The sequence below is a fragment of the Schistosoma haematobium genome, chromosome 1 (assembly GCF_000699445.3).
Source record: "Schistosoma haematobium chromosome 1, whole genome shotgun sequence".
Classification (NCBI taxonomy): Eukaryota; Metazoa; Platyhelminthes; class Trematoda; order Strigeidida; family Schistosomatidae; genus Schistosoma; species Schistosoma haematobium.
In genome coordinates this window covers 33,775,727-33,795,920 of record NC_067196.1, presented here as the reverse complement: position 1 = coordinate 33,795,920, position 20,194 = coordinate 33,775,727, and the positions used below count along the sequence as shown (strand labels likewise).

General features: G+C 35.7%; 1 protein-coding gene across 1 annotated transcript in view; it reads right to left on the bottom strand.

Annotated features, from left to right (window-relative positions):
• Positions 1–20,194, bottom strand: part of CORO6 (Coronin-6) — a 44,991-nt gene that overhangs the window by 13,161 nt on the left and 11,636 nt on the right. Inside the window, exons 2-6 of the mRNA XM_051216424.1 lie at positions 17,260–17,448; positions 14,440–14,698; positions 7,792–7,967; positions 5,647–5,763; positions 4,222–4,326 (exon numbers count right to left, since the gene is read on the bottom strand). Coding sequence (XP_051073790.1) covers positions 4,222–4,326; positions 5,647–5,763; positions 7,792–7,967; positions 14,440–14,698; positions 17,260–17,448 — 846 coding nt within the window. The remainder of the gene's footprint in view (positions 1–4,221; positions 4,327–5,646; positions 5,764–7,791; positions 7,968–14,439; positions 14,699–17,259; positions 17,449–20,194) is intronic.

Below are 20,194 nucleotides of genomic sequence, written 5' to 3'. Positions count from 1 at the left end.
AGTCGTGTGCTAATGGGTAAGTTACTGCTCTAAAACAGACCATATCAAAGATTTTCATATAGAAACTTTGCCTTGTGATAGCGAATAATCGAGAAAAGAAAATCCAAACCTTAAAAACATTATATATATATATATATATATAAAGTGCAATCGGTTATTGATTTAAGCATAAATTCTTATTTGGAAATAAAACACGTTTAAATGATACTAAAAACTGATCAATTTAAGACTATTATTGTTAGGTGAACAGATGTTTATTTTTGTACAGCCTATCTAATCAGAAAATCAACCAACGATAAGGAATACATACGAATAAACGTTTACACATAAAGCCATTGATGTTTACAGTAATTCTAATTTTGTACATTTGTTGTTACAGACATGGTAAATTATACGAAAAATGAAGCATCGAATATTGTTTTCGCATTTCGACTACTAACAAATTACAGTCATTTATTAACCATATATGATGCATTATATGTTATTAATTCAGTTTAATAATAGGTAACAATACAATACACCTCATTTAGCAAGTACAAATTTGTATATTCTGGTTTTAGGCATACGTTTATACACGAGGACTAGTGAAAGTATCTGGTTGGCAAAACAGAGGTAGACGTGACTTGATTATTTTTCACTACAAAGCAAAATATGCGTATCTACCAGCAATCGTACATAAAATTCCTATATACACATTAAACAAAGCACATATTTACTGACCATGATTACTATCGACATGGCTCAATAGTCACTGCCTGTTTAACTTGTGGAAAAAATAGTAGGCATGTGACCAAATGTTAAAAAGTGAGTGGGTAAAAATCTAGCACAAAATCATAGGTATTAATAAGTAATATAATTCAAAAAAATTACATGTTTTAACAGCGATTAATGTTTCCGTTCCGAAATATGAATAAATGGTCGAACGATATAGACATTGGTTATACAAAATCATCTTAGTGTTTAAACGATTAAATAACTCCATGATACTACTTGTTTTGGTAAGAATCTGAGCCTGTATAATAACTAAATAAAATCATTTAAAATTTGAGATGACTAGCGCTTGAACATCAATCTATCTATCTGTTTAACTAGCTTTAGGCAGCAGATTTTCTTTAAGTGTTAGCAATAATACTAATTCACTGGCTAAATCTGAGTGGTATATATATATATATATATATATATATATATATATATATATATATATATATATATATATATATATATATATATATATATATACACTACTTACTGTACGAAGTAATCACATGAAATAAGTTAGAAACAAATTTTATATTAGGTCTAAACAAGTAACATAACTAATAATTAGCGCTGTATAGTAGGAGAACAAAATAGATAAACAATCCACGAATTAGATTATTTTATTCTTAATTTACTACTGGGGAATGTGAATAGAAAGAAAAAATACCGAATAATTTACCAAATATGGGCGTAAAAATCAAATTATGGAGAAGAAAGAAAGAAAAACGTTAAACCTCTTAACAAAAAAGTTAAGTGAAAAGAAATACACAGCAACGTTGAAATTTATGATTATTTTCAACCATAAAATATATGCGATAACAAAATTGTAAATATTCCATAAATAAATAATGATTTTTTAGCTGACTCATAAGAATACAACAGCAGTATGGATTCATGTATGCCGATTTTGTTTCGGTACACATGGATTTACAATTTAAAGAAAAAACAAAGGAAACAGTTATTATAAAAGGGGGCATTCACATAATTTAATAAATAAAAAAACAAGCAGCATTAACAGTGCACTGATATAATTTGGCCTCATGATAGTGGTTGCAGTCGAATAAATAATGCTTTCTAACCTTATTGATGTAGTTCATTAGTCAGTCACTTAGTTATTATCAAAGTAATGACAAACGTAGATCTGCGTTCGTTGCCATACAATATTAGCACAAAATGAATAGCACAAGATATACTGCAAAACAGATTAGAATAATGTAGCAGTGAATTTGGCATTAATTCAGTTGAGAAAATGTTCCAGATATACGGTTTCTATAATTGATCATTTGAGTAAAAAATAAACTGAACAACACAGCAAATATTTATTTCAGTTAATCAGTCAGACCATATATGGTCAAAATGGATGTAAGGTAAAAATAAGACATAATAACTAGTTCCTTAAACTAATTAACAATTCATTAACTCAATGTTATTAATTACACTAATTAATTAGACGTTGTCGTAAAAATTCTATTAATATCTGTAAAAACTTTAAAATACCACGGTAAATACTACCAATATCATACAAACCCTAGTCAGTGGTACAGCGAGATAACAGTGAGATCGCGAGTGTCGTTTAGTTAGTCAAAATTTTAGTATATGATACTTGAAAATCAGTGAAAGAAGTGTAAGTCTACTACTCTCAGAATGGGTATACGGTAATCTTGATTTTCGATGACAACCAGCTAGAAAAGGATTAAGTTCAAAACAGTCGACAGTCAACAATATGTTGAACATCGTAACTAGTGCAGCTAGATTTTAAGTCGGAAATATCCTTAAGGCAGGTAAGATGACCTACTGGAAAGTGTATGTAAGTAACTGTTATTTTTGTAATTTAAGAAGCCGAAATGTTAAGAAGTTAATTTTTATTTTATTTCATCTTACAAAACGATCAGAAGTTACCTCAAAAACCCTGAAAATAACTCTTAAACCAAACATCCATATTGAACAATAAAAAAAATCAAGTCCACATTATTATATTTTGAAAAGGATGAAAATGTATGATTGTACCATTATTATCAACCTACACCTTCAAGTAACTGATTTCCGTGCGGAGATATCGTATGAAGAAAACCATTGAAATACATCTAATTAAGCATAACATATATCGCGTATAATAATTAAAACTGATGAACAATAACAATCTATTTACAACCGTTATGTGCCACAAACATTAGGCGAAATTTCCATAACAAACGAGTTCTAATGAAAGAAGAACTCAATGAAGTTTGACCATGTATAGAATTAGTTAGTTTCCAACCAATAAGCTGTAGATTCAAACTCTGCTATATATCTATTTCGATTTGAGTAGCCTGGATGTATCAATAGCCTACAATATTTAAAGTATGACTGATAACAGTATAGAATGATATATATGTATTTCAGAACCATTAATCAAGCAATTGTATTGAAAACAGTGACGAGAGGATAAATTTATTAGAAATGTCTTACAAAACAATAACAAATCTGTCAGATTTAAGTCCTACCAAAATCATGTGCAAGATCTTTTTTGTAATCATCTGGACGATTTAACACACTTTCATTTTATTAGAAGTAGAAGAAAAACAAGTAAAACGGGTTTTGATAATAAACTTTTAAGTAATATGTGTACATATACAAGTAGCATTCATGTGGCTGAAAAAAACATGTGACTGGAACAGAAAGTTTAAGGCGGAAGATAAATGTGATGTAAAACTAGATATTCTCTATCTCCTTTGATGATAAACACGCACAGAGACAGAGACAACGACCAGTCCATTAGAAAGTTATCAGTAAATGAATTAAATGTTTTCCTTTACATGTAAGTTTCCAAGAGGAAAAAAGCTCACAAGACAATGAAAAGTAACCAATATTCGATTCTTGTTGGTTACTTTTCGTTTTCCACATGATTATGCAGAAGAGGTATTAGCGAAGTAACTTATGAACATAAAAGCAAAGATAAATGAAAATGAGTAACTTGTGTTCACTCTTGCCACTTCACTTTTTATAAAAGAACTGAGCACGTGATTATAAGGTATCATATTATTGATATAGTTTAGAATTGATTTAACAAACTAAACAATCTCACTCTTAGGTTGCATAGAATGTTTAAAGCGAACGATGTTACAAATGACACTGAAAAAGTGTTTATTACAAAGTAAACAAAAGTTGCGAGCAAAAACAAAGAATGGAAGTAATTATCTGAACAAATCTTTTCTACATTACAGCTTGGGAATAAGTTATTACAAAAATCATAATTCGAACCAGATGATGGAGAAATGCAATCCATGGTGCCACAGTTTAGGAACAGACACGTATTCCTTAAAAGGATACAATATTCAGATCTTTTAAAGATTTCAAGTGATTGTACAAGCGGAGATGATGAAAATTTAAAAATTAAAAAAAAAATTAGAAGCGGTTAAATAGTTATAAGATTACCACTAAGTAATCATATCAGATATGATATGAAACAAGAGTATCACTTACTTTTCCACAAAGATATACCAAATTGGTATCTGAATCATAGAAAGGAAATATTACACCATTACTTGTATCCAGTTCTTGAATGTGTAAAGGTTCGCTAAAGTCGTCCTAAAATTACAATTTAAGTGATTAATGAAATTTATGCAAGTGAATATATTAAGTTATTCAATGTATTGAGTAGAACTTATGGTAACAATCCAATGTGATGCGACTCCACTAAAACACACAAATTTCTGGTAGACTTTTCACAACTTCGTTACAATCGTATGTGGATGGGGAAATACTATAGAAAAAAGTGGAAACTAAACCACAACAAAAAGCAATGACGCTAGGAGAAGCCCATGACTAAACTATACTGCTTACGGATAAGGCTCGCCGTACAGGCCATAGTTCTGTCGATTTTCGAGGGAGTTAACAAATATTACGCATTTCAATCTGTTTAGTTTTCTCCGATTGTTAAATAGCCAAGATTCCAGAAATACAAAAAGACCAAGTTTAATCATAATTAACGGAAGATATATTGCATCAAATGAGTTGTGTGGTGCATATATATTTGGCGCACTCTTGTACCAATATGTATGTGTTCAAATAAATAAATAAATAAATAAATAAATAAATAAATAAATAAATAAATAAATAAATAAAATAAATAAATAAATAAATAAATAAAACCAAATGAGTTAGCGCATGTCACTGCCAGAAATCCTTATTTTTATCATTACAAATGTAGTCATAGCAATGTACAGTCATTAGCCTTTGAATCCCTAGATATTTAAAATATAAGCCATGAATCTTTTCTCTTTTCAGAATGGGATTATACTTCATACAATTGCACGATCCTTTGAACAATAATGATGAAAACTGTATAAAATACAAAGGATTTACCTATATGATTTTTAAAAATAATCATGTCACTGAGTATAGACGGAAAGTGAGCTATGTTACACTACGTAGCTAAACGGATATACAAAACTAAAAATATACAAAAGTCAATTTTTTCTTAGCATTAGAAACACTAAGCACTAATTACGGGGTAGCTGCAAATTTATGTCATCATTTACTACGCTGGATAATCCAAGTGAAGAAAGTTTCAGGATTCCTGAGATTAAGTTTGATACTATTCAATAAGATTAACTTATATTCACAAAAACGGAAATCCTAATTGAGGAAGTTGATGAGAAAGCTGACAATGTGTTACATGTTATATTTTATCTTGTTCTGGAAAACTTAAATTATTTTAAAGCTGATTACGTAATTGACCATTTTCTCTAAGGTTGGTTTTATAGGTATTGTACAGTTCCGAACAGATCTAAGGAATGTATTCCTTGAAATCGCATTAATTTTTCAAGAAAGAAACATTTTACCATCATAACAAGTTATTCTGTTAAGCAAAAAAGCAAGGTATCAATAAAGCAATGCATAACATACTTTATTCCATAAAGCAAATTGGCGTTCGCTCATTGGTGAAAAACCAGTAGTAAAAATTCGATCGTCTTTAATGTAAATAGCTTCTTGTGGTTTGGTGCCTTGATGACAAATACCTTCCTATAAAATAAATTTTGCATACATCGAGACAAATTAGTTATTAATCAGCACAAAAGCAAAATTATCAGCTACAAAGCAAGAAGTGCATGGCAATCATATGCACTATAAACCCATGCTATAATATCAATTAGAACACATTTCATTCTAAAACAATAAAACAATTCTGTATAAGCATTTTAACAAACAAACAAAAGATGTTGATGAGTTATTTCGTAGAGATTAATTATATTCAAAAAATACTGTTGTTTACTATGAATTGTCATAACTTGTGAGGAGTTACAATACTTCTAAAACAACTGACTAGAAGTAGGTGGTTTTTTTTGATGAAACGGTGAGTCCTACCCATGATCCATATAAGCGTCGGACCCAGAAAACAATAGACCAACGATATAGTGTTCACGGTTATCGATTATTAAGGCAGATTTATATGATGCTTGTTTCTTCAGAACCCTAGCGCTTAAGTCTGTCATTGATCTGGAATCATGATTTGTTACCCTAATTTACTTTCCAGACAAATAAAACCGTCTTAAGGCCCAAAACACTACCCCCATGTGTAAACAGAGGACATGATTTCCTGAAAACGAATAAAAAACATTCACAAGTATATGAGGTAAAGTGGATTATTTCCACCGTCATATACGCCATGAGTTTTTAGGCCTTAAACTTTACTAGATAAGGACGATTGTTGGCTTACTGCAGTTAATCATTATTACCGTAAAATGACCAAACGCATTTCGTTCCAACAACTTTTAGTATAATTAAAGATTGGCTATTTTTCAACCTGATCTGATCTCTGACTATGCAGTTTTCAATGGCTTTTCTTATTGGCTGATAAACCTGGTTGGTCTCGATGTTTATTGATTGGTGCTTCAGTGGAGTAACAGGGTTTCAAAGACTCTCTTTTGGTTTTCACCGTTAAATATTACAACATTTTCGTAGTTGAACTCATGTTCATATACACGGATACAAGCGAAGTTATGTTGTGGAGTTTAATGGCTAATAGGTATTTGTGTAAACGTAGACATACATGGGGGTCACTTTGTCCTGTATAGTATTTGTCGCGGTTGCTGTAATTTATTGTATATACGGTCTCTGCCTTGTTTTCTATTGTTGTTGTGTTCTTTGCTTCGCATAATATTGACGATAACAGTTTTTTGGCTTGTGGGCTATGCGTGTTCCTAATGGCTCTAATGTTTGTGATCTCGGAGATGTTTTCCATATAGAGTAGAGTTATTCCTTTAACAACTTTTGCTAATGATTTCGTACTAAATCGTAAATTCGATAAACATTTCTTGACTAATTTTTATTATTAGCTATTTTCCGAGGATATATCCATTAAGTATTTCCTTCCATTTCTGTGTACAATGGCGATACTGCAATATGTCTTCACACTTTAGAATAAGTTTTGTAAAGAGTTTACTCTGTGAGTTGTCTGGGTTGTTGCTACTGTAATCAGGTATTTAATATACTTAGTATATTAAAATATTTAACATAATTGTATATATTTGACGGCTTTCATATTAAGTACTATTCGCTAATCCTTGGACTGATAGTTGGAAAGCAGACAGACGGTTAGTTTGTGACATGACTCAGAGGAAGGACAGTATTGCGTTAACATATGCTGTTCATTTATAAACTCTTTGAATCGATAATATGATGAATTAAAACATTGTTAAGTATGGCTGAGAATAACAGTCAGTGTTAGCACGGATTGGATTTTTATCGAACGTCTGTCTTATGACCAGCAAGAAGTATCATAAAGATGGAAAAAATTCAGATTTCACGCCCTCTTATTTAACTGTCTTCTTTTAATCGCTATCAATTTTGGTCGTTTTATGATTTCATTTTTGTCCCATCCACAATATTATTTTAATTTGTGTCACTGTGTCTTTTTATGATCTCTTGAATAGAAATAATTTCATATTTCATGTATCAACAAAAGTATTAGGAAAACAAATTACGTTAAATAAAACTGACTGAGTCATTGAAACAAACAAGATATAGCAAATACAATAAAAAGAAACATACAACAATAACTTTTCCATCACGTGGGTTAACCACTCTTGTACGCCGATCTTTACAAGTTGTAACCAAACGAGAACCATTATAATTGAAACAAGCAGATAAAACAATATCTGGGAATTTCATTTCAACCAATGGCTCTTCTGTAGAAACATTCCATATATACACCTTATTATCAGCACCTAAATAATTTGAACACAAACAAGGATATTAAAAATTATAATACGGAATAGTAATCAAATCAATATTATTTTAGCGGTGAATATGAATAATAGAAAGGAACCAGGACAACATAACGCCACAAATAGACCATCAAAGAAATACATCAAATACCAAATTGTAAACGCGTTATAGCTTTTGCTAAGGACAATAAGAAGTTATTTTAGCAGAAAAATCATTCACTTGCAAATTCGCAAAAATAAAATTAGAAAATTAAACTAGATTTTAGTTTGTTGCCTAAAAGAAAAAGATAAAGTCGACAAAATTATAAATTTCCTTTGAGCAAACAAGGTATACTGACACTTCAAACTATGTGGACAATTTAAAGCTTTAATTAGATAATAAGAGGACAAAATAAAGCAGAGGGTTTCACACAAATAAGAACAGACGAAAAGATATATAGCCATGAAACACGTTAGCGGTTTTAAAACATATAATTTAATAAATGTTCATTTATGTACCACACATAACTCTATCACCTTGTGCTTCATTAAAATCTTGGGATGTCAGTCAGTCAGACAGCTACAACGTAGGACCAGGCACATGTATGCATCGGCCCAGGTTGCCATACCTCATTAGCACAGCAAGATGAACACCGGATTCATAAAAGTAGTTAATTCAGAGGTGGTAATATATAAAAGAAAGATTGCATATAGAGATATAGTATAGGAAGAAAGAATTAGTTCGTAGAAAGAAAGATGTGAAGTGATCTTAATCTCTTAGTTTAAGAGAAGACAGAGAGTGTATACACCGACGCCATTGTGATCGATTCTGAGCCATGTCACCAAGGGTCTCCAACCATTGGTTACGAAAGTCACGCGGACCCCAACCAAGTAGTCTGCATCTACCAACATGGCTCAGACTAGAAGTTAGTGACTTCAGGCACTGATGCCACGTTTTGGTTTGGCCGCCCCTAACTTTCTTCCAACCATCCCCTACACCGGTTAGCATTGCACGTCGCGGTAATCGGTGTTCAGGCATACGTAATACGTGGCCCAACCATCTCAGTCGATGAAGATTCATAACCTCATCAACTGATTTACCATCATTACCTAATACCCTGCGTCTAACCTCACTATTACTTACCCGGTGATCCCAACAGACGCCAGCAATATTTCTATGGCACCTGTGGTCAAATACTTGTAGCTTACGAGTATCTTCTACTCTTAATGGCCATGTTTCGCAGCCGTAAAGTAGAACGGAACAAACTGCCGCGCAGTATACTCGTCCTTTTATTGATAGACAGATATCTCGCCTTCACCAAAGGTGACGTCAGTTGACGAAAGTCAAACAAGCTTTTCGAATTCGTGCAGAAATTTCGTCAGACACCAACCCATTAGGGCTGATCAGACTTTCAGTACAAGTGAAGTTGCCAACGCGCTCGACTACTTCACTCCTTATCCTTAGTTCAGGTGTTGACGCAGACCAGTCCTGAAGCAACAACTTGCATTTAGAGGGCGAGAAGCGCATTCCAAACATTCTGGCATTGTTGCTCAGTGTTACCAAAAGACTTCATTTTATCAGCATCTTCACCAAACAGGACTATATCATCTGCGTATTCTAAGTCGATAAGTGGGCCTCCTGGTAGGAGATCAGTCCCTGAAAGTTCAGTCGATGATGGCGTTATTTCCATAAGTAGGTGTATGATGAACTTAAACAATAGTGGCGACAGTGGACAGCCTTGACGGACACCACTTGAGGTTGCAAAAGTAGATGACAGTTCGCCATAAGCCCTGACTCGACTAGTAGTGTTCGAGTAAAGAGCCCTCACGAGGTTCATGTACTTCTGAGGTACGCCTTTCAATGACAGACACTGCCACAGAGTCTCGCGGTCTACAGAGTCAAATGCTGCTTTTAAGTCAAGAAAGACCACCATCGTCGGACGCCGATAGGTATGCCTGTGTTCTAGAACCTGACGAATGGTGAATATGTGGTCGATGCAGCCACGACCAGGTCTAAAGCCAGCTTGGTTCTCTCGTGTTTGCAGTTCACGAGTCTTAGTTAGGCGTTTGATAATTATCGAGGCTAGTATTTTAGATACTATGTTTGTTAAACTAATCCCTCTGTGGTTGTCACAGGATGATTTTGACCCTTTCTTATATATTGGGACGATAAGTGATTGCGACCAGTCAGATGGGATAACGTCTAATTCCCAGATCTTAGCTAAAATATTAGTCAACCTAATCGCTAAAATTGGACCACCATCCTTAAAGACCTCTGGAGCCAATCCATCTGGACCAGCTGCCCTTCCTCGTTTCAGATTAACTATAGCCTTCTCAACTTCAGCAAGAGTTGGGGGACCTACTTCAATGTTCCATTCACTTTGTCTGGGAATGGAGGGTAGTTATAGAGTAGCTGAAGGCCAATTGAACTGTTCTCTTAAATGTTCCGCCCATCGTTCTAAACGTCTGGACTGGGAGCAGATGAGAGTATCATCTTTTTCCGAAATAATCTCACTTACACTTGACTTATTAATTCCAGTTTCTTTTATTAGTCTGTAAAGCTGTCTTGTGTTCCCTATAGTCGCCGCCTTTTCCATCTCTTTTGCTTTCGTTGCCCACCACTGCTCACGGTCGTTCCTTAGACTTTTTCTTAACCTAGATCTGATTTGTTTACGCTCTTCATCATGTTCAGAACCTGATGGGACGAGTTTGCGAGAATCCATCAGTGTGACAGACCTTGAAGAAATCCACTGGTTCCTTGTAACTCTGTGGTTTAAGTCACTAATAGATGTCACTGCTGTTTCCACAGCTGATTGTATGCCCTTCCAAGCAACATCTGGGTCAGCCTCGGATGAGAGAAGGTGAACCAGCTTTTCAGATAAGTGAAACGATTATCCAGTTATTCAATAAACATAAGTCAATGATGATAACTTTGGAATTAATCGGTTATTTATGATAATCTAAGAAGAAAACTATCTTCATAAAATACTTAGCATTGCTGTGTCTGTGAAACATGTCCTATGATAGGTTGCATCGACACCTGAACTAATGATAGGGAGTGAAATAGTTGAGCGTGTCGACCACTTCACTTATCTTGGAGTCTCATCAGCACTTGTGGTCTGGTGTGTGGCGAAATCTCAGCAAGGATACAGAAAGCTCGACTAACTTTTGCCAACTTGCGTCATTTATGGTGTAGGCGAGATATCCGTCTACCAACCAAAGGACATGTTTACTGTGCAGCAGTTCGTTTCGTCCTACTATATGGTAGTGAAACATGGCCGGTAAGAGTAGAAGATATTCGTAGGTTACTAGTATTCGATCATCGATGTCTTCGAAACATTGCTCGTATATCATGGGACCACTGAGTAAGTAATGCAGTTGTTAAGAAACGGGTACTAGGTAAGGATGGCAAATCAATTGATGAAGTAGTGAAACTTCATCAGTTGAGATGGCTGGGACACGTGTTACGTATGCCCAACCACTGACTGCCTCGACGTGTGATGTTTTACGGTGTAGGAGTAGGTTGGAAGAAGGCTAGGGGCGGCCAGACCAAAATATGGTACAAATCCATGAAGTCACTGACAAGTGGACTGAGCCATGTTGTTAGGTGTAGACTACCTGGTTGGGGACCGCGAGATGATAGCAATCGATGGTTAGATCAACTTGTATTTTACGGTAAGATGACAGAAATAAGTTGAGGTGTATTAGTTTGTCAGACCCTAAATGACATAACTCAAAATCGTTTGCAATGACGCAGGTGCATCCATTCTTTGTGCTCTCCCAAATTCTAAACTTCTGAATTCTTTGTCTCCTTTTTTTCTCTTACCAAATTTTTTTCACTGAATTATGCTCTTTGGATAACATCTTCAAGCCCTAATCTTTCCGATTACTGCTTATACTTTTACTACCTCTATCACTATGGGATTTAAATCGACAATTGTATCTGTGTGGTAATGTGGTTTGGCAACTCGAACTGATTTACGTACGTATGAGGTTCTACGTTGTTGACTGACTGACTGAAAGGAGTAGGTTGAAAAAACACTATCGAAGAGGTCGGACGACGACGTGATATAAATCTATGAAACTGTTGACTACTGATCGGAGCTGTGTCGATAAACGCAGACCACCTAGTTGGGACCCGTGAAATTAATGCGATTGGTGGTTGAGGACGTTGAGTGATATGGGTCAGGATCGGTCAAACTGGTACAGATACATTCAATCTTATCTTTAGATCCTGAGTTCCTTCTCTAAATATATCCTGTGTTTAATCATTCTCACTATCACCAACTTTCCTACTACTATGGCATTTATCTTAACAATGTAAGTTCGCTGTATTGACGTGACCACCTAAGCCAACGCACATGTCCTACGCTCTGCGTTGATTATGGCTGACTGATAGACATTCAAAAATAATGTCACGTATATCATGAATAATTTGACGTAAAAATCACTACAAAATGTTTTCTAACACGAATTCCAGAAATATGATACTTCAACTCATTTGTCGAAACCAATTTTATTTACTTAGCTTTGAGCTACATGCTTTATGTAAGAGTTATTGTTACTGTTCAACTGGCCAAAATAAAGTAGGTGAGTCCGGATACAATACATCAACGCAGTGATTGGAATTTAAATTATTTAACAACTAACCCATAGCTTCTAACAACAACATTTCATTTACACTAATCATATTCTATCGATATAATTGATAATAGAGAAACATGTATATAACATAGCTAATTTCTCACTTACTTGACAGAAGAAAACAAATGGATAACACAATTGAAAAATGACAACAACAACAACACATTTGACAATAACTAGAATTCTGTAACTATGATATCAGATAAAATATATATCAGACATGAGATGAAAATCGATGCTGTGAACACTTATAATCAAAACAAGCTGTTGATTCATACAAATACAATAACTTCATTTGAAATTGACGCTGGATATAAGAACCAATGAAACAATAACTCATTTATTTTGAATTTCTAGACAGTAAAGGAGATTTCAACTATAGTGTAAAAGTTAACCGATTGGATTTCAAAGTTTACATATCATACAGCTATGCCATCTAATATATTATGACATTAAAATATACAGTAAAAATTTATGGGTATCAATGCCAAGGTTGGAATTAATAGTTTCAAATAAATTAAGTAAAAATATATTTATTACTTACAGTAAAAATTATTTATATTACCAAAATAAAAACCACAAATTTATTGAACGACCTGATAAATCAACCTAGGTAAACATCTAAATATCTATTAGTAAATACACGCTCAACCAAGTTGTTCATTCAATATTTTTTACTACCACTGATACTAGTAATTTGATATTCATCATGATAATTTCGTCTTGTTGCAATGTGGTATGGAAACTTAGACTAATCGACATTTGTGTACAGTTGAATGTGAGTTCTCACTGACCGACTGTTTTGAGTATGTACGATGTGTAGTAATATTATTGCAAATTTGTAGACACTATGTCGTATTCTGAATTAAAATGAAATGAACAAGTGATAGCAGATAAATCAAAGAGATGTAATACAAATATTACACAACAGACGAATCAGCACTATTAATACTATGACAGAAACAATAAGATACGCATTGAGTATGAAGAGAATGCTAGTATTTGAGAGAGCTACATTCATTTAAACAAATCTTATTATTACAAAGTATTTTGCCTGTTCAATTTTAGAAACCACCTAGGAATACATAGATTAATTAAAAGTAGAAAGTGATCATAACTAACCAGCGAGAAAAGAAGGGAAATTATTACTCACATTATATTTCATTAGTTCACGGTATGAAAAATTACAAATCAAATGAAAGTCCAATAATAATAATAATAAAGCATGTGTTTCAAGTTAATGTCAATAAACTTTGGGACATACTCCTTTATATCTTATTTAGAAAACAAGAACTTAGGCGGTATTCGGGCTTTGATAATTTATGATAAAGAGGTCGTATAAATGTTGGGGTCACTCTGATACTTAACCATTGTCATTATTATTTTCATCACTCAAGTTGATTAGTAACTTGAACTACATTTTGATGTATAGTACTCAAAGGATAGATAAAAACTAAGTAACTCGTTACACACAAACGAGTTTAATCCTTCTACTGATATTATGTTCAGAGATTCTTATAAATAAATCTGCAAACAAGTGCTTAATCTTATTACATGTGAGTTTAAAATTCATGAATACTATCACAGACGATTATTCTGTCCACTGATCATTACTATTTTACTAAACATAGAGTGTCATTTATTGACCTTGAAAGGTTCCATTAAGTAGCTCAAGCATTTTGTGGACAACGATAACATGACCAACACGTTTTTTTCGAAATTAGTGCTTGCTTGATACGGTGTTATTTTAAGAACTTTGAAAACGAATTTTGTGATCTTAGGGATGTAATGTCTACACAAAATAGCTTTTAGCAATAACAACTCTCAAGCATAGTACTGAAAAACTTACCTGCAGATAATAATACATGTTCAGCTGTTGGGTGCCAGACAACCAAACCAACGCGGCGCTGGTGACATACCAAATCTGCTACGGGTGTAGTCAGATTCGTTTTGGGTAACAGTCCACCTTCTGGGATTTGCCAAACTTTCACAGTACAGTCCTCTGAACCACTGGCAATAAGATCATCATTGTGTGGGCACCATTGTATATCTAATACACTTCCCGTATGTCCAGCAACAAGAGGAGCATCACGTTCTACCCGACCAACCTGTACAAGTGAATATTTACATAAATCAGCATCAGTCAAATCAAAAAAGCTATAGCTAATCTGTAACGAGGAAGAGCAGCTAATCCGAATGGATTGACTCCAGAAGTCTTTGAGGATAGTGGTCCAGTTTCAGCGACTAGGCTGACTAATATTTTATCTAGATTTTGGGAGTTGGACGTAATACCACCTGACTAGTCGCAATAACTGATTGCCGCAATAAATAAGAAAGGGTCAAAATCATCTTGTGATAACCATAGAGGGATTGGTTTGACTAATATAGCATCAACAATACTAGCCTCAATAATTATCGGACGCGTAACAAAGACTCGTGAACTGCAAACACGAGAATATCGGGCTGGCTTCAGACCTGGTCGTGGCTGCATCGACAACATATTCACCATTCGTCAGGTTCTAGAACACAGGCATGCTTGTCGGCGTCCGACAATGGTGGTCTTTCTTGACTTAAAAGCAGCATTTGACTCTGTAGACCGCGAGACTCTGTGGCAGTGTCTGTCATTGAAAGGCGTACCTCAGAAGTACATGAACCTCGTGAGGGCTCTTTACTCGAACACTACTAGTCGAGTCAGGGCTTATGGCGAACTGTCATCTACTTTTGCAACCTCAAGTGGTGTCCGTCAAGGCTGTCCACTGTCGCCACTATTGTTTAAGGTCATCATACACCTACTTATGGAAATAACGCCATCATCGACTGAACTTTCAGGGACTGATCTCCTACCAGGAGGCCCACTTATCGACTTAGAATACGCAGATGATATAGTCCTGTTTGGTGAAGATGCTGATAAAATGAAGTCTTTTGGTAACACTGAGCAACAATGCCAGAATGTTTGGAATGCGCTTCTCGCCCTCTAAATGCAAGTTGTTGCTTCAGGACTGGTCTGCGTCAACACCTGAACTAAGGATAAGGAGTGAAGTAGTCGAGCGCGTTGGCAACTTCACTTGTACTGAAAGTCTGATCAGCCCTAATGGGTTGGTGTCTGACGAAATTTCTGCACGAATTCGAAAAGCTTGTTTGACTTTCGTCAACTGACGTCACCTTTGGTGAAGGCGAGATATCTGTCTATCAATAAAAGGACGAGTATACTGCGCGGCAGTTTGTTCCGTTCTACTTTACGGCTGCGAAACATGGCCATTAAGAGTAGAAGATACTCGTAAGCTACAAGTATTTGACCACAGGTGCCTTAGAAATATTGCTGGCGTCTGTTGGGATCACCGGGTAAGTAATAGTGAGGTTAGACGCAGGGTATTAGGTAATGATGGTAAATCAGTTGATGACGTTGTGAATTTCCATCGACTGAGGTCGTTGGGCCACGTGCTGCGTATGCCTTAACACCGATTACCGCGACGTGCAATGGTACGAAATTCTAGGGTCTTAGCCAAGGTGGCCTGCTGGCCGATTTGACATAGGGTACGTACGTTGAAGGCTCCAACGTGTAGTATGGAGCGAGGTTTCAATAAACCTGAAAGTGTTTCGAGCGTTAGAATCGTTGACCGTAGTGACACTTGAGGGGGAGTTTAGAGTTGATAGTCGAGGTAGGAGGAGTAATAGGAAATCAAGAGGTGAATTAATTATGAATACAGTGGTCTCGAGTGTTGTGAGAATTATGAGGGTGGTTACCAATTCCCAGTTGCCCACACCGTGGAAGTATTTATCTAGAGGTACCTGAAAAGAAAATTGGGTTAAAGTTGGTTTTAGTGACCTGAGTGTGACCACAGTGCCAAAGGGACAACTGCTTGAGGTCAGTCACACACGACCTTACTGATCAAGTTTCGTGCTAGCTCCGTACTTGTTGGGACTTTACCGCCGGGGACGAAAACCCGTGGGATAAGGGGTGTGTGTTTTCAGTGTCGACCATTTTCAATCCCATCCTTCCTTTGTGGGAAGGCAGCATTACTGTTATGCTGGTTTTTAGGAATATATCTTACTGCTGTCACAACTCTGTACAGTCAACAGTACGACTTCGCCCTCGAACCTTGGGTTTGTTGCTTTTAGTCTTACCGTTCTTCAACCGACCTGTCTGGCATGGTAGGACCTTGAAGAACGATTGTTACAGCCAGTATATCCCGACTAGTTCATCACGATAGGCAAGCCCGACCACCACTTCAAGATAGCAGCAACAGTTGGGAATTACGGCTATTACGAAACAAAATAAAATGAGCATGATTTCTTTTAACCAAACTAATCTGAAGTTAGTAAGAGTCACAAGGATAGCACCAGCCCAAATCACTAAGAACACATATAATCCGCATAAATTTGAGAAAAACTGTACCAGACGATGAGCCACGTTTGATATGACTAAAAATTTGCGATGATTTTCTAACCTTGATAGGTGAGATCAACTTTCTAATTAAAATTAATTTCTGAACTATAAAACTTTTGCTTCAAGGTATAAACCGTTTAGAATTTATCAAAATATATATTTTTGACCAAAGTATTTAAAATTAGTTGAGAAAGCAGGAGTATTAACATGATGCTTTAACAAACAATTAACAAGATGTGCCTAAATTTATCTACATATGATTATCAGTGTAAAGGAAATTACCTTTTCAATAGGTAAAACAAGAAATGATCCACCCCCCGCAGCTTCGGTAATAATCGCAAGGTATTTAGGGTTCACAGCACAAAAACGGGCATCCCAACTACTTTTTGTTATTCGAATGTCTTCATAACAGCATTCTTTCTTGCATGGTTTCCCGAAGACATGTTTAAATTTACTCCGGCGCACGAACATCTGGAAATTGTAAAATAAGAAACGATGCCAAAGATAAAACATTGATTTTACAATGGTTTATTACACTCAAAAATATTGTAATTGATAACTATCAAAGTCATTTTACTGACATAAAGTTATTTAGACTCGTATACTAATCATTTTTGTGAACTTTAAGAACAACGATCTACACAGTTTGTAGGCACATATATAGTGATGAGCACAAAGTAAATCTAACACAAACATATATATTTCTGTTTACTAGATTGTACATAGCATTCTCTAAATTTTCATACTATTAGGTTACTCAAACCCCGTCAGTAGAGATTTTTCAACCACACGACCAACTGTTTAGAAAATGAGTGTCAACTCGATAAGTTACAACTCTAATAAAAATAAAAAGAACAGCATCAATTTGTTAATTCAGACTGAATCGCCAAATTAAAGACTTTTAGAGTTGTAAAGATCACACAACTCAGTGGTTTGGGATGTTATCAGATAGTTTGTAAGATATTAATCATTCCATCCCATGTGATTAAAACTCTTTAGATTTGTTAATAATAATCCGGATGATAGTCTAAAATTCTAAATTTAATTGTTGCTTGACTGTGGTCGCTATGTTGACATTAAAACGCGAAATATAACTCAAATGTTTTTCAGGTTAGAACACAACCCCTAGAAGTTACAGTAGAAGAATCAGTACCATGCGATGATCCTATGGATATAGGTAAGTGAATCAATTAAATATGTAAATTTGTTTCTACATGTGTTTCTAAGCTACGTAAAATCATTTTTTACAGTCCATAAATACTCTATAGTTGAAAGTCTCGTCTGTTTGTTGAATGCCCAGGTACGGCCGCGGGTGGAGAGAGTCAGCTCTCCACCTTAGGTAAGGACCGAGAAGCCTATTAGTCGGAGCATGTCAATGAGTTGGAAGCAACAGCTGTATCTGGTAACCGCCGAAAGCTCTTTCAACTCATCCGAGCCACTGGCAACAAGAATTCTGGTATGATCGAAATAATCTGTGAAGATGACAGGACGCCAATCACTAGCATCTGCCAACGTCTTGGACTATGGGCAGTGTTTTTCGAGTAGCAGTTTAACAAGTCTGCTGCCTCAGAGACATCAATAAGACTATCCTATCCCTCATGGCAGGTGACGACTGATCTACCTAACGAGGCAGAGATCACGAATCACTAGGTCCAAACGATTTACATTTGTCCCTTCCTCAAGATGGTGGTGACCTTTTGGTTAAGGAACTCGTTGAGTTGTTTATAACATCATGAAATGAATCCTTAGTTTTTCCTATCTTTCAAAGGGCGTACGCCACATATCCAACAAATATCAGGCGATAAATCTACTTACGATTGCGTCTAAATTATTGGCTTCCGTCATACTTTCCGGTTTCTTCAAAACCCGGGAAAGATTGGTTCGCGAAGATCAGGCTGATTTTTTGTAGGCCAACAATCGTTATGCTTACTGACATGAGGGCTTCCCTCTATTTGTTAGACAGGACAGTGCTCTGAAATTTTCTATTGAAGGGTGTCTGAGAAGTTCATTAACATCTTAAAAGCCCTACATACAAACATTTCAGGTAGAGTAAGGGCGTACACCCACCTCTCTCCAATTGTCTCGTTTGAACAGTGGGATTAAGCAGGGTTGCGCAATGGAGAGTTAGTAGAGTGGTCAATGAAGACTTGTTGATCACATGTCAGATACTGGTAATTAACTACTACAACTTTGAGCAGACTATAGCCTGTTTCTTGTTTGCACAAACTATCGTCACAATCATATCCGATGTACTACCTGGCATCCTCTCTCTACATATCATGCCTAAGTTAAAATTGATCGCATTGCAATTTAGCCACTGCTGGCGTAGTTGTGTACAAGAATTCCGTTTCTTTTGCGATACTTATCCGGACTACGATCATGCCCTTGTTTGTGATAATCTTATCTTACTTTTTAAAGTGGCCGCAAAATTCGCCCTAAATGGATTGATGCGGGGAAATTGATTGCAGTTTCTGTTGCAACTAAATATCAAACGGAACAAGGTTCCAAGTTAGCTGTCAACCCAAAGAAAAGTAAAGATGAGCATTGGTTGCAATTGGTTGAAGCCATGGAAATGACGCGTAAGGTCGCTTGTAGCTTCCGTTATAAATCACAGGTTACTAAAAGTCCTGGAAACATTGACCCACGAGGATCAATATGGTTTTAGTTCTGGCCAAGGACGTATTGGTTTACTACCGCCATACTTATTTCAGGAAACAAACGTGTTTTTTGACATCAGGGCCGCCTTCGATTTATTGGACGACTGTACTCAAAGATTATCTGTTGAAGAAGGGTGTACCTGAAAAGTTTATTAACATCTAAAAAGCCCTATATGCAAAACAATCAGGTAGAATGAGGGCATACAACCACCCCATTCCATTGTTCCATTCAAGCAGTGAGGTTAGACAGGGTTGACCGATCTCACCATTCCTCCTCAACTTTGCTATCGATGGCGTTCTGGAAACAGCTCTGATGGATGTGGGTAGTGGCGGTGTGGATCTGTTCGTTATTGTTCCAATTTTTCTTATATGCACTTTGCATTCTCTATCTCTTCGTATTCCCATTGTTATTGTGTGGCGCATGTGTACGTAATTACCTTTTGTACCAATAATTGTGTTCAAACAAATGCCCCCAAAAGTGGCCGACAGTAGGGACAGTCAGCTCTCCCTCACAAAATACTCTCACATCGCCACGTGCATACAACTACTGTCAGGGAAGT